At 52.8% G+C, this 15,756-nt stretch overlaps 1 protein-coding gene across 1 annotated transcript; it reads right to left on the bottom strand.

Annotated features, from left to right (window-relative positions):
* Positions 1-98: 98 nt before the first annotated feature.
* On the bottom strand, positions 99-9,243 carry GDF7 (growth differentiation factor 7; the record flags this gene model as incomplete). Its single annotated transcript, XM_083432302.1, is given in 3 exon segments — positions 99-519; positions 522-1,073; positions 8,895-9,243. Coding segments are annotated over 3 exon segments (1,320 nt in total). The 3' UTR covers positions 99-100.
* Positions 9,244-15,756: the final 6,513 nt, after the last annotated feature.

The following is a 15,756-nucleotide window of genomic DNA, read 5'->3' on the forward strand; positions in this document are numbered from 1 at the left end:
CTTAACTCGCTGCATGCAAGAGGCGCGCCACTGAGCCGGGGAAGCGAAGCAAGCGAGGATTGGTGGGGAGTAGGAGAGGCCTTGGCTTCTTCCGACGCCGCTACCTGCACCCGCACGTCTCCACCACCATATCCTCGTACTGTTTGTAAACCACGTTGTTGCCGGAGTCTATGTACAGGATGCTGATGGGGCTGAGCTTGGACGGCACGCAGCAGCTGGGCGGCGTGGCGTCGGGGTCCATGGAGTTCATGAGCGTCTGGATGATGGCGTGGTTGGTGGGCTCCAGGTGCGAGCGCAGAGGGAAATCGCACACGCCGTCGCAGTGGTACGCCTCGTAGTCCAGGGGCGCGATGATCCAGTCGTCCCAGCCCAGCTCTTTGAAGTTGACGTGCAGGGCTTTCCGGCTGCAGCGGCTCTTGGCCTTCTTGCCGTGGCCTCGCCCCCCGGCTGCCCGGCCCGCCAGCGTGGTCCTCCGACGACGGCGGCGCTGCTGCTTGGCTAGGGGATCTTGTCCCGAGTCGGGGGCTCCAGCAAGAGCCCGGGACCGCTGCCCAGAGCCTTGATCTTCTCTCGGATCTCCTTGAACAGGTTCTCCTTCCGCTTGGTGCGCGAGAAGACCACCAGCAGCGCCCTCTCGTGCGGCTCCGACGGCTGCTCTCTGCGGAAGCCCAGCTGTCCCGGCGGGAGGAGTCTCCCGGACTGCTCCGAGACGACCCTCAGGAGGAAGCAAAGCGACGGACGGGGGTGGCGGGGGCTGCCGCCTTCCTCGGCCCCACCCGTCAAGGCTGCCCACACGTCGAAGACTTCCCACTTGTTGGGCGACGAGGAAGAAAGGCCTTCGGAGTCCAAGAGGTCGCCGGCCCTGGAGTCTAAGAGGCCCGGTTGGTGGCTTTCCCCTTCCGGACAGGAGGAGAGCAGCAGCCGGTGAAGGAGGCCTTCTGGGGAGGTGGCCAAGCTCCGGTTTCCCGGGGGCTTGCGCAGGATCCGCAGCTCGGCGCCCACCACCTCGTCCAGCTCGGGCAGGCTGGAGATGTCGAAGAGGTAGCGCTGCGCCGCTTCCGACGGAGAGTCATCTGCAGAAAGAGAGGAGGAGGACAGAAGGAAACGTGAATCAAGAGCAAGCGCAGAGCTGTGCGCCCTAAAAGCCGCGCCTGGCCCGACGGCGCGGTTGCCTTGTTACCCTGGCCTCTCCCGCCAACTCAGGCCTGGAACCTGGAAGTGTCTCTTGGGGACTTCAGCTGCCATCAACCCCAGCCAGCAGGGCCAGTGGTGGGAGCTGTCGTCCAGCAGGGAACCCTTTGCCGCGAGTCGGGGTTCTCCTGGATCAAGCTATGCGTACTTACCAGGCATGGCCCCTGAATGCGCCTAATTGGCTGCTAGGAAGCTGCTGCCCATGAAGCGAGCGCTACTTTGCCCGTTGCAGGGCCAGTAGCGCCCCAGTCCTGAGACTGGATGGTCATCTGTCATGGATGCTTTCGCTGAGTTTCCTGTATTGCAGGGGGTTGGGCTAGATGACCCTGGGGTCCCCTCTAAGTCTACGATTCTATTTGTTACGGGAGAAAGAAAGGGCTTCTGAACGTACCCAGAGGCACTTTGATCCCTGCTGCTGCTGCGCCGGACATTAAAGGGGAGAGGGTGCGTCTGACAGTTCAATTAAGCCCCGCGCTTCTCGTGTATAGACAGGGTGCGCAATTGTGCGACCGTTGACAGAGCAGCTCCTCCGAAACTCGTTCTCGCTGCTCAGGCCTGGTGGAATGTGCAACGTCACCTCTGAGCGTGTGCAGAAAACCCAGTCTAAGGTTGCCGGGCGGACAGCGCGGCGGAGGTAAAAGGGCCGGGCGTCCTGGACCTGTTTTTCGTCTCGTTTTCGGAAAACAAGCCCCTGGAGAGGCTTGTCTTTGAAACAGACGAGCCTGGGTCCCTCCCTCCTCTCGCCAGCTTCGGGGAGAGACAATGAGAAAGATCTTTACAGTAACCATCTGTATTTATTTCCCAGCCCTCGGATCGAGCAGGTTCTGGAAGGTTGTTTCATGTCTTTCTTGCCTCCTCCGTGCCAAGTTAAACATTTTCCCAATCTGCCAAAGATCATTTTGTTCACGTGTGTGTCCATCTATATCCTTGGAGTTGGGGGCGCAGAGAGGAGAAAGAGGACCGAGCCGCGTTAGTTAGGGGTCTGACTGCTGTTGAAGGGGTCTGACCCTGCGCACATATTCTTAACCCTTTCCCACCCGCCCTCCCATGTAAATTTTCCGAGCCGGACGTGGCCCTTTTCCTGGGACTGATTAAACGCATCAGACGTGACAACAGATAAACAAAATCGGATTAAAATAAATAAAAGGAGGGAGGAGGAGAAGGGGAAAGATGATTTCTCAAATGCGGCCCCTCCGGCACAGCACCACTACGCGTCGCTTCTTATATACACGCACAAAACGGGCATTGCTGAAGATACGCTGAGCATCTATTGGAATCATTCTTACAGCGCGATCCTATGCATTGACTTCAATAGGTTGCTGCCTCCGAATCACGATTTTAAGCGGATTGCTGGGGAAGCCACTCTCAAAGGGGGGGGGGTGTTGGGTCCGATCGAAGTTGGGTCTTCCAACTAGGAGCCAAGAGCCTGTATTGGCTCCACAGCTTCGCGTTTGAGAGGATACGTGTCCAGGGATTTCAATTGAACTTGCTCCCTGTTCCAGATTGACTCGCTCTTCCATTTTTCCCTTGCTAAGTAAATCCTGAAAGGGTGATGATAACCCACCCTTCCAGGTTGACTTTGAGAACGGGAAAGAATGGAGAGCTGCTGAGAATCATTGAAAAGATCTGTTGTTGTTGCTGCTGTTTTTAATAAGTGATCATATCTTGGAAGAGAGAGAAAAGTGGAGCTCTTTAATACCTGGTGGGGCGGACGCTTAGAGTATTGATCGTTTGGTAAAGGTAAAGGGACGCCTGATCATTAGGCCAAGTCTGGCGGACTCTGGGGTTGCAGCGCTCATCTCGCTTTATTGGCTGAGGGAGCCGGCGTACAGCTTCCGGGTCATGTGGTCAGCATGACTAAGCAGCGCTCGGAAATGCAGTTTACCTTCCGGCTGGAGCGGTACCTATTTATCTACTTGCACTTTGATGCGCTTTAGAACTGCTAGGTTGGCAGGAGCTGGGACCAAACACCCGGAGCTCACCCTGTGGTGGGGATTCGAACCTCCAACCTTCTGATTGGCAAGTCCTAGGCTCTGTGGTTTAACCCATAGTGCCACCTGCGTCCCACTTTGATTGTTCAGTAGCCATCTTCAAAAATCTGTCACATGGAAGATGAAGCAAGCTTGTTTCCTCCTGCTCCAGAGCGTAGGACTCGAACCCATGGCTTCGAGGTACAAGAAAGGACATTCCCACTAAATATCAGGAAGAAGTTTCTGACAGTAAGAGTTGTGGCACGGACTCCATCGGGAGGTGGTGGACTCTCCTTCCTCGGAGGTTTTGGCCATCTGTCATGGATGCTTTGGTTGCATTGCAGGGGCTTGGACCAGAATCCTCAAGGACCCCTTCCAACTACAATTCTATGATAAGAAGGAACCTTTCATTGATGTCTTAATTCATATAGCCCAGGGCTTTCCTGGGGAACTCAAATCAAAGACCCCCTTACGCACTGGGGTGGAAAACATCTCCACTAGGGTGAAAAACACCGGGCTGAGTTGTTTGCTCCCCCCATCCCCCCAAAAAAAATCTGACGTAAAAGTCTGGATAGGAACAGATAAGGAGAGGAGGAGACCCCTTTGAATTGCTCAGCTGGTTTCAGTTTTGCTTTGAAACTCCCAGAAACCGCAGCCTGCGGGCCCTGCGCTGCGCTCTTGGAAACAGATTCCTAAGAGGGAAAGCAAGCAGCTCGGACAGATATTCCCCGGCGTCGAGTCCTCCTTCCTCTTGGCCTTCAAAGAGAGATTTGGGGGGGGGGGTCTCAGAAGCCAATGGGCCTGCACAGAGGGCTTCTCGGTTTCAGCCCCCCCTGAAAACCGGGCTGCTTCCGACGAAGGCTTTCCTTTTCCTTTGTGAAAGCTGGCACTGAGCAGAGCCGCGACCCAGCCCAAGTCCCACGAGATACCGGTAACCATAATCAGAGTGGGGGTTTCCCGTGTTGCGGCGAAAACTTGCCAAAAGGGTATTGAGACACCTTAAATGCCGGCAGTTTTACCGCGGCGAAAGTTTTCAGGAACCGCATAAGCTTCCAGTCTTCAGAAGCTTATGCTGCAATAAATGGCTCCGGTTTTTAAGTTCTCACAAAACCCATTGCTTTCAGCAGGTGCTTCACCTGTTCAACTCCCTCAGGTGGGGTGGATTAATTTATATATGTATAGAATCCTTAGGGCGGGGGCGGGGGGTGAAGTGAAACGCGCGTATGAATGTGCGTAAACTCGCAGACCGGAATGCAAACAGACCCACTTTTTCGTGTTTACCCTTCTAGTAGAAACGGGAAGAAATAAGCTGCTGCTTATGATATTTACTAACGGGAAGGTCCAGCCACGCAGCTGGTCCCCTAGACCTAGATACATGCAGGAGCGAGGAAGCTGTGGTTTTCCAGATGTTGGTGGACTTCCAGCTCAACCAACATCTGGCCAATGGGCAGGTGGTCCAACAATATCAGAAGGGAGAGTGGGACATTTCCCCCAATCCCCACCCCTGGATTTAGCTGATAGATGAGATTGATTTTATATATATCCTCTGGAAACGAAGTTCACTTTTATTTCATTCACACGTACTTTAATTTTGTTCATATGCAAACCTCGGTGCGTAATTAAATCAATCGATCAAACGACTAAATATTGCACGGTTGGAGCTCGTGCGACTCAAGAGCTCTCGGTCTGCCTCTCTTTAAAACCAGGTCACCGATCTACCGTTTAAACCTCTGAAGTTGCAGAGCATAAATCGGTCTAATTCCGTTGACTTCAGTGTTGAAGTCTGAATCAGATACAACAGGAGCATTTTCAGTCCTCCTGGGACGGATAGCATCCTTTATGGGAAAACTTACACCATAGCTACAAATGCCCCCTTAGGTTATATCCACCAAGGGATATAGGTTGGATCCCTTCCTAAACATTCTCACTAGGAAGTTAACCCCCCTTGATATTCCATGCTGAGCTGGGTTTGGCCGCTAGATTATTTGCGAGCAATCATTAACGAACGGGGAGATCTTTCCAACAGCGCCTGGCGATGATGACCTGCTATTCAACCCATTCAGACACAACAATTTCAGGAGGAATTTCGTATGTGTGTGCGTGCTAAGTGTTCAGCTACCCTGAATTCAGTTATGCTAAATTCAGTTATCCTGCGCCCAAAGCCCACATGCCTCCTTTTCACCTCAAAAGGGACAAGCCGGAGTTATGGTTAGCCTGGCGGCGCCCTAATTTGTTAAGGACAGCGAAACCTCGAACCACGGACTCGCGCGCTCGCCTCCCTTTGAGGGCTCCGGGCTCTCTTTCCCTGAGGCAGACCGTCTTCATGGGCGCTGGGGGACCCATACAGAACAAAACTTCGCCGAACTCACATAGCACTTCCTTTCAGCTATATAGCCCGGGACCCCCTTTTGTCCTTTCTCGTTTTTTAATTCGCTTGTATTCTATTCTGAAGCGTATCGAACCCTTCCACGTTTATATGTCTCCACCAGCCAGGTTGATCGGTGCAAACTGCCCCCATCAGCCTGAAAAATTGGGTTTTTCGTTCTGCTAGAAATAGTGCGCAACTCTGGCGCTACCCCCGCACCCCACCCCAAAACTAAATTAACTCCGGGCTTATGGTCTCCTCTCCACCACCCGCAATAAAGAACGACTTGGGGGTGCACCACGCGCGTTTACCGGGAAGTTTGCTCCCCAATAAGAATGCTTAGCAGCGCAGCCTTTGACAAAAAGACGAATAATGTCCCGGAACTCCTATGGCAGAGACGGTTACAGCCAAAGTAGATACACAGTTGTATTTTATTTTTTAAATGCTTAACTTCGGTTGGGTCGCGCGTTCTCTCTCTTATTTCTGCGACTTCGCTGTTTATTTTTCATTTGATCCCGTTTTGAAACACGGGTTTGTACGTCAGCCTCGGCGCAAACTCATGGGAAGGGGACTCACACGAATAAATAGGTGTCCCAAAGCCGAACACAATTAAAGCGCCGTTAAGCGCCGGGGCTCTGCAGAGGAATCACAGAATTGTTGAGTTGGAAGGAACCTCAAGGCCCATCCAGCCCAACCGCCTGCAATGCAGGAATCTCAACTGAAGCATCCGTGACAGATGGCTACTGAGCGCGTGTTTACATCGCTCCATCTTCAATCTGATTGTTTTAAAACTGGCTGGATTGTGGCCAGTTAAGAAATAAAATAGCTGCTGTCAGAAGCAGAGTGGAGCGGAGCACTCAAAAGCGGCTTGAGATGTCGGTTAGTCCGCTGCAGGCGAAAACAAACCATTTCCGCCCCGCGGAGCAGGCGCGGTGGGTTGTTTTGCTTTTTGGATTTTTTTACGTTTTTGGTGAGAAATTGGCCTCTCCCTTCAGTTACTGCGTGTCACCTTCTTCCCAAGAGGGGTCGCGTGCCAAATGGCTCCGGGCAGGGCAAGCGGGACAGGGGTTGCGGTGGGAGGCAGTGCGGTGGGAGGCAGGCTGAAGCGCCCCCCCCAACTCGAAATGCGTTTACAGCGTCCTGAACCTCTCCACACTTTAATGGCTCCTCCAGCGCAGATTAATGCGCTCCAGATGAACCAAACTGTAAAACAAAGCGCGCGAGCGCGCGCACCCTTCCCCCACCCCACCGCACCGCTTCCGTACCTTGCCAAAGTTGGGGGAACAGGAATGCCACCACCCAAGACTAGGACCCCCCCAAAGCTAAAGGAAGGGAAGCGACGTGGGTGGGTGCGGGGGGGGGGGATAAAGTTGCTCTACGTTAGTCTTACCGCCCCAGGTGACGGGGTGAGAGGGCTGCCCCCTCCCTAGCAACCTGGCTGTGCCAGCCCAGGAAGAAGGAGGGCGCAAAGTGGCGCGCGACGCGTGGGGAGGCGGCTGGAACCGTGCGTCTTTTGCAGGAGCGCGGAGCGCACTGCCTGGACAAGAGTCCCGCCTGCCCAGCGATGCTCTGGGGAAGAAGGTGGTTCAACCCTCCTCCTGACCCTTGCAGGCAGGTTGCGCTCTGTTCCGCGGCGGAGCTGTATTTGCATGAGGAAGAAGGCGCCCCCGAGGATTGGTCGCCCGGCGGCCACCGCCGCCTCCCCCCTCCCTCCTTTGCCTTACACCTGCTATCTCCACCCACTCCGTCGTCCAGCCAGCAAACCAGATGCACCTCAGCTCTCTTTGCCCGACGCCAGGTGGCCTCCCGAGTCAAAGCGGGCCGCTGAGCTGTCACGCTCGCTGGGTGCCAAAAGCTGGCCCACCCACTGGCAGAAGAGAGAGGGCCCGGAGAGGGAAGCGGCGGGACAGCGCTGAGCTCTCTGCAGTCTGCAGAAAATCCGCCACACTGTGCATTTGGACAGATTTTTCTTGCTTCTCGCTTCAGCTGAAAAATCTTATCTGGTCCGGTCTGACCTCTTTTCTGCTCTCAAAAATTATTGGTCCAGTTCTCCCTCCCTCCCTCCCTCCCTCCCTCCCTCCCTCTCTCTCTCTCCCCCTTCCTTCCTTCCTTCCTTCCTTCCTTCCTTCTTTCCTTTCCTTCTGCAGCTCCCTTTGTCTCTCAAAAGCAACCGATTGTCAGAGAACGAATGCCAGCCTCTGCAGAAATCTTTGCAGCTCTTGAGCAGAACTCCAACATTTGACTTCCCATTAAACCCCTTGGATTTGGGGTGAGCAAATCCTCCGCAGTTGTGGGGTTGCGTCCTATCAGGTTTGGGCTGACCGCAGTTTTAGATAGACCCCTCTGCTTTCGCGGCTTGGATTTAAAACAAAACTATTTCCAGCTTTACATTTCCTTGGCTGTTTTCGTATGGTCGAATTACACGCTCATAGGACTGTAGCGGCAGCAATTCTCTGGATTTCCCCCTCCTCTCCCTATACGCTTTTGCTTCGGGCCAACATTTATTTAACAGTTTGGGTTCACATTAAGTCCGCCCCGCCCCAGCTTGAGGATACACGGTGTATTTTTCTCGAAACCTGTGGGGTGTGATGTACACACAAATATTATATATATTAATGTTTTGCCATTTAAAACCACCAAAAAACAACAACAACCAAGCAGCGACTCTCTTTTTCTTTCGAATTAGCAAAATTTAGACCAACCTCTCACTCGCAGAGTGCAGAGAGACGAGGTCAGTATTACACAGTCGAGGGGCGTTTGTTGCTTTGCATTAGATCGAGATTAATATTTTAGATCGTTTAGAGTATTAGCTGAAAGAACCGAGAGTAACTTTTCCAAGTACTTTGCATCAGATTTGGACTGCTACCCTACCCCAAGAGGCTGGCAATGTTGATTTCAAACTAACCATCCCGAGCAAGAATCCCGATTCTCGCTTTGGAGTGGAATTGCAAGGTATCCAATCCAAATCGGAACACCCGGCGTAACTGAAGGCCGGGCGCTTGCCCGAGGCAAATCGAGGTCCGTTCAATCTCTCTCCTCCACCGTTTAGAGCAAGAACTGGGTTTAACTGGGGCGATCCCGGTCAGATTCTTTGTTCGCTGGGAGGGGGCGGGTGAAGCCTGCAATCCTACGCAAACCGCTTACTTGGGGATTTGACCACAGGAGGAGAGGGGAAGCGTCTCAAGCGAAGTGGGACTCACTTCGGAGACAATGAGCGCAAGAACCGGCTCCCACAAACAGGATCCCACCTGTCCTGGGCAGTCCCACCTGTCCCCTCGCGCGGGGCTCGACGGCTCCTGCTCCAGGGCGCAGGTGCGCGCTGGGCATCCCAACCCATCCCACCCACCACCCTACCCGGGCTGGCTCACCTCGCGGCTGCGCCTGGTCTACGAAGCCCGTGACGGTGTCCGCTCGTCCGCCTCCTTCGACGGCGGGCACAGGAGGCTCCTTGCTCCGGGCCAGGCTGTGGTAAAGCGCTACCATGTAGTCGTGAGGCACCACCGTGCCGTTGCGGAACGCGCCTTCGCGCTTCGCCTTCCAGGCTGCCGTGGCGGCGGCGTCTCTGACGTCGAGGTTCTCCTCGTCGGCGGCTGCCGCTTGCGCTGCCGAGGCGGGCAGCAGGGGCCTGACGGCGGCGGCGTCCAGCTGCCACGGGCGCAGGCGGCAAGCGCTCCAGAGGCAGTAGAGGCAAAGCGCCGCGGCCGCCCTCAGCTCCATCCTCTCGCCGTCGCCGTCCTTGCCGTCTGAAGCAGCAGCAGCAGACAGAGCTCGGCGGGCTCCGGGCGGCTCGCGCAGGGGCTTTGAGGGCTCCTCGGACTCCCCGGCCGCTTTTTAACATTGTGTTCACAATCCACGCCGACTCCGCCGACAGCGGCAGGAGGCTTTTTCGGACCCCGCGCAGCGCCCCCTGCCGAGCGGCCGCCGCTTGGCAACGACGGCGCTCAAGCCCTCGGACGCCGCTCCTCCGCGCGCGCAACTAAAAACCCAGAACCAAAACACAAACATTGTTGAGTCATATATTTGCTTTTTTTGCAAGAGCTCCTTCCTGCCTGCCCTCTTCAGTTTTTTTCAAAAAATGTCTCTCTCTCTCTCTCCTAAAAAAAAGAAAAAAAGAAAACCCCTTTTTAAACTGAATCCGTCGGAAATAACACCCGTAACAAACTGGCCGAGGTGTTTTCGACGTGAGCCCGTTGCCAACTGGGCAGAGCGCAGCCGGGTGCCAAGAGGAGCGTCTCGGAGGACACGTTAAAGGGAACCGGATCGTGCGGAGAAAGAGCCAGAGAGATGTCCAGAGAGGGGTTTTCACCCGGAGCCCGAGGGGGCGGGGGTCCCTCTTTCTCCCAAGGTGGCAGGAATTGGACGCACCCGAGAGGAAGTTACACAGACTTTATAAACTTCCCTGAACTTGCAGAGGAAACGCGCTGCGTTTGCTGATTTCCCCCCTCCTCCTGCTCTGTGTCCTTTTCGATAGAAATCAGAGATCATTTCGCCAGCACCAACAAAAGAGATGTTAAAAGGGGGAGGGAAAAAAGAGCGCGCGCACGGGGGGGGGGGGAGAGAGACACCCCCTGGCAGTTTAATCCAGGAGAAGCGTGTGTCTTTGTGTGTGTGTGTGTGTGTGTGTGTGTGTGTGTGTGTTAGGAGGAGTGGCATCGTTTTGCTCTGGGAGTGAGGCCCCGGTGAGGAGTTACTTCCAAGAACCATACTTCGAATTGGCTGTCGCAGAGAGGACCACTCCTAAGCATTCCTTGCACCAAGGGCGCTGCTCGATTTAAACCGCTGCTGCTTCTAGTTTTTCATCGTAGAATTGCAGAGTTGGAAGAGACACCCAGGGTCATCTAGTCCAACCCTCTCCAATGCAGAAATCCTGCCCACAGCCAATGGGGGGGTGTCTCCAACCTTCCAATTAACAGCCAGACACACTGTGCAATTGTGGGCTGTGTGTGTCTTTGGGGAGGGGCAACAACTGATAGTTTTCATTATCATTTGTAAGCCGCCTTTGCAATGAAAGAAGGCGTAAGAAAGTGAAAGAAAGGTTGTTACTCTTACTACCAGTATTGCAGTACAGTGGTACCTCGGGTTAAGTACTTCATTCGTTCGGGAGGTCTGTTCTTAACCTGAAGCACCGCTTTAGCTAATGGGGCCTCCTGCAGGCGCTGCACTATTTCTGTTCTCATCCTGAAGCAAAGTTCTTAACCCGAGGTAATATTTCTGAGTTAGCGGAGTCTGTAACCTGAAGGGTATGTAACCTGAAGCGTATGTAACCCGAGGTACCACTGTAGTGCTATTGCTGTGCTTTTCCTCCTCCTCAGATCTTTGCTACGTTTTCAATGCTGCTGCTGTCTATCCATGTACTTATTAAGCCACAGAACAGCCACCACCCTAACCACAAGGAGCGCGCATTCGTTCCCCTGCGAACTTGATTTCGAACCAACCTAAACCTGGTCATTTCGCGCTCGGGTGCAAGTTGGAAACGTTTCAATTACGCAGGGATCGTGTGGGAGACGGAGACGGGGACCGACCTGTGTGTCTCCAGATGTGGCTGGAGTAAAACCCCAACCCTGGATGATGCAGGAAAAAGCGGCACCCAAATTGGACACGCCTTAAAAAACAAAAAATAAATAAAATCGTTCCAGCGTGTAGGGCCAGGCTGCCTGTCTCCTCCTTCTCCCCTTCAATCGAGTGGGACCCATTTCTTTCCGTGTCTGTATGTTCAGGGGCAGACTGAGAAAAGGGATCTTTTTTAAAAGTCGAAGCTGGTTTCCATCACCAGCCAAAAGAAAGCATTGCAGAATTTCAGAAGCCAGTTCCTCGCCTCTGTGGCCTGTTTGGCACCGCCGTCCTTAAACCAAGAGTTTGTCGGTGATGCTGGCAGAAAATGGTCGTTAATCTTTAGGACAGAAGGAGATCCTCGCTTGAAAGGGGGGAAATGAAGTCGCTCAAATCTCTCTCTCTCTCCGCCCCCGCAAAGCCGCCCTCCCGCCTGCCTGAGCGTTAATGTTTTGTTTTCTCTCCTCTCGAGGGCTTCCTTGGTAAAATTCAGATGTTTCCTTGGATCCCAGTTAAAACAACAAACCGCGGTATTGACTCGGATGTTATTTCAAGTTTTCTCAGCCCTTTGCGGGGTGTGTGTGTGTGTGTGTGTGGAGGGCGGAGTGGGGAAGGGAGGGGGAAAGGAGAGAGATGGGGAATGTCTGTTTTCTCCACAAATAATAAAACAACACCCAAAGGATCAAGATCGGCGGCGATTAATGCCATCAATCGTTTTGGGAGCGCGCTGCAAGGGAACAGATTTGAGAGATCAGGGTTCGTTTCGTTCATTCTGCAAAGGCTTGGCCACGCTAAGGGCTTGTGGTTCTCTGTTGGGTGTTTGCGGGGGTCTTATTCTTGCCCCTGGCACAAGCTGCCGTGATTGGATTCCTTAGCACCAGAGCAGTCTCCATGCCCCTCTATAATAAAAATATAATGCAGTCAGCAAGAAGAACGGCGAGTTCTGTGGAGCGAGTAGAATGGCCTTGCCCAGTCCATACAAAAACCACACAGTCTGCAAAAAAACAAACACCATTTCATGTAGAAGCCACCAATGGATTTCTATGGCGCTTCCTCCCTTCCATGTGGCTGGCCTTGTTGCATCCCCAGGAAACTTCCGATTGCCCTGCATTGTTTTGTTTTGTGTTTAATCTGCTTGGTGATTCGTGAGCAATTGACCGGCGGGTAAAGCAGAACAGAGAGAAAGACGAAATATCTGCGTTTCTTCTCCCAGGCCCTTCTTAACACGGAGGCTGAAGCTGTCTCAGGGTTAAATGAATATCTGTCTGTCTGTCTGTCTGTCTGTCTGTCTTCCAGAATGGAACCCAGGACCAGTCCCATCTAAGTGCAGGACCAAACCCTGTCCTCCTGCTTCATCTCAGCAACGCGTTGGCTTCACGTATCTTTAGACCACACCATGGGAAAGGAACACAAGCGAACCCTTCGCATTTCAGTCCTAGGCTGAACCCCAACGACAGAAGCGATAGCCAACTTACACTCCCCACCCCCGCGAAGCTTCCTCTGAGACCTCACCCGTGTTCCCCGAAGGGCAGCAATCGTCGCGTCTGAGCGCCCTTCACGTTTGTAGGTTTGTTTGTTCGATAAATAAACACATAATAAATTATTTCAGCGGGCTCCCGATCTTAACCCGACGCACAACCCAGTCCATGCTTTAAAAATCCCACGGGATTCATTTAGCCCCAAAGGAGGACTGCAATCGTAAATCTCATATGCAGTAAAAATAATAAATAAATAAATTTAAACCCGCCCCCCAACACGACTGCATTCAAGACTTTGTGGTTGGGGCTGCAAGCGAGTTTAGCAATCCAGGTAGGCTTTCTCCAGCCTCCCAACCCAGTTCGCAACCTAAAACGGGGTTTGATTTTCCAAACGCTTTACAGACCACCTTAAATCTTTCTCCGTCTTGATCTCTATCTAGTTGGGAGTATGCCAGCCAGCTAGACCGGTAGACCTGAGCCTGCAAAGGCAGCGTATAAATCTATTCGTTCATTAAGCTCCGCCGATGCCAACAGAAGTTACTTATGCGCCTCTGAAGCCGAGCCTCGGCCCCAGAATTCAAGTCATCAGCAATGAGATGTCCATGAATGCCCGGTTGCTTGTTTGGGTGTCAGCCTAACAAGAGCAGCCAACACACGCTTGCTGGGAGATAAGTTTCCTTGGAGTCATACAGAGCTTCTCAGTGCTTTCGATGGCATCGCCTCTCCCTTCAAGACAATTCTCTGCGCGCTTATCCTGGACACCTCGGGACGCCCCTTCGAGCAAATCTGAGCGAACGGAAGCGCAACGGAGTTCACTGCAGACCCCAGCGCGCTTTCCTTAGAAGTTGCTCCTGAACTGATGCGATGGGCAACCTTTTAGTAAGATAAGTTAAAGGCTAGGGGATACACACACACACACACACACACACACACACACACACACCTCGCATATCTCTCCAGGGAGCTTACTTCCAGGTGTGAAAGCAGCAGAGCGCAGCCTGACAATGTCATCCCAGCAGTGCCCACGCAGAAGGGAGCCCCACTCTGCCCAATAGGGCTTGCTCCCAAGCGTTATCAGCCTCATGCTCTAACCGCCTGAGCTGCCCAGGCTATCAAAGTCATAGAGTTCAATCGGGCTTGGCGCTGCTAAGGCTTTTAAGGTGCCAGGGAACTGTCTTGTGGTCTGTGCTACAAGCAGTGGCGTAGCGTGGGTTGTCAGCACCCGGGGCAAGGCAAGTAATTTGCGCCCCCTAACCCGTGGATTTGCGCCCCCTAACCCTAGCCCCCAGATGTTGCGCCCGGTGCGGCCGCCCCCCCCCCTGCACCCCCCACGCTACGCCACTGGCTACAAGGCAGTGCAAAACACCGCTGAGCTGCGGTGTCTGTTTTAAACGGAAAGCAGGTTTTACATATAACGAGCGGGGGAGAGGATGGGAAAGAAAACGAAGACGGAAACTTGATTCTTCACCACTGCTTTTTAGTCCTGCTCAATATGTTGTTATATCAGGGTGCTTGAAGCATACCAGAAGCCTCAAATCCTCTTTCTTTACTCCTCTGAACGACGCCCCTTCAACAATTAGAAACTATAAGCAAGCAAGCAAACAAATAAAAAAGTTGGGTTAGCTCAGTCATTAGAGCACGAGACTCTTTATCTGAGGGTTGTGGGTTCGAGCCCCACGTTGGGCAAACGGTTCCTGCATTGCAGGGGGTTGGACTAGATGACCCCTGGACCCCAACTCTGTGATTTTAAGTTTCTAACTCGGGGAGGTTCGGTTCACGGAAAGTGGAGTTGCCCTGCGGAAGGAGACTTGACCTGTGCCATGGCAGTGACAACCGGAGGTCATTGACTAGGCTGTCGGAATATTGAAATTGAAGTTAATTTGTTAAAGTTTCTGAAAGTGTAATTATATATATATATATATATATATATATATATATATATATATATATATGGCTGCCTTTGTATGCAGGAGAGAAAGGGACGCTGTTTGGGTGGAGGAGACGGGAGTTCTCCGCCTCAGATCATCCCTTAATGGCTAAAGTCGCTAAACTAAAAACCATGAATGGCCAATGCGCTAGTAGCTCCCCGAAATCTGGGATGCACAAAGAGGGGAGAGAGAAACTCGACGCCTCGGTTTGCGCACGGAGGAGAATCTCCAGCGCTTCCTCTCGGGAGTGCGAGTGAGATAGACGCAGACACCTCTCTTGCGCCCCCGAAGGTGTTTCATTATCATCGCTAGGCTCCCCGACGACAGGTCCCGCCGCCTTGCCTCCTGCTCTCTTCTCGCTCCAAGCGACGGGTCTCTCACGTCGGGTCATCTGGCGCTGGGCAGAAGAGGAGGCTCAGGGCGCACGCTGCTGCAAAGAAGGTGGCTGAAGGCTGCCTGTAGCCTTCAGAAGAGTCTCAGGCCTGAGGAAGGGTCGGAAAACGTTTCCTTCTCCTCCTACTCTTCTCTCCCGCACGCATCCCCGCGGCCTCTCCCTCTCCCATGGCGCCGAAATGCTTCCATCACAGAGAGGGTGCTCTGTGAGCATCAGTCGCCACGCACGCTTCCAAGTTCTCTTGGCTATCTATGTTTAGAAGGATCTCCCACCTTAAAAAACAAAAGACAGGAGGCCAAACAAATCCCATCATCTGCCAGTCAGATAAGAGACAGACAGACACTCCTGTTTGACTGAACCAGCCGGCTCACAAAGCGTAGGGCTATCGCTCCTGAATCTAGGATGCATCTACGACACAGCCTAGGCTGGCTGTTTCTTCAAAGGGATAGGCGCAACTGCAAAAAGTGCAGGGATTCCTTGTTTTGTTTTAATTTTTATATTTTATTTTCAATTCTTCAATGATATTTTGACATAAATACAATCCAACATTTCCCAACAAATATATGTATTTTGACTTTCCCCTACTCTTTTCCCCCCTTCAGTTTCTTATATTTTTAAATGAGTAACACTGCATCTCCTTCATTCCTCCAATTACGGTGGTACCTTGAGTTACATACGCTTCAGGTTACAGACTCCGCTAACCCAGAAATAGTACCTCGGGTTAAGAACTTTGCTTCAGGATGAGAACAGAAATCGTGTTCTGGCGGTGAGGCGGCAGCTGGAGGCCCCATTATCTAAAGTGGTGCTTCAAGCTAAGAAAAATTTCAGGTTAAGAACGGACCTCTGGAACGAATTAAGTACTTAACCAGAGGTACCACTG

The sequence above is a fragment of the Podarcis tiliguerta genome (assembly GCF_965153285.1).
Source record: "Podarcis tiliguerta genome assembly, chromosome: 3".
Classification (NCBI taxonomy): domain Eukaryota; kingdom Metazoa; phylum Chordata; class Lepidosauria; order Squamata; family Lacertidae; genus Podarcis; species Podarcis tiliguerta.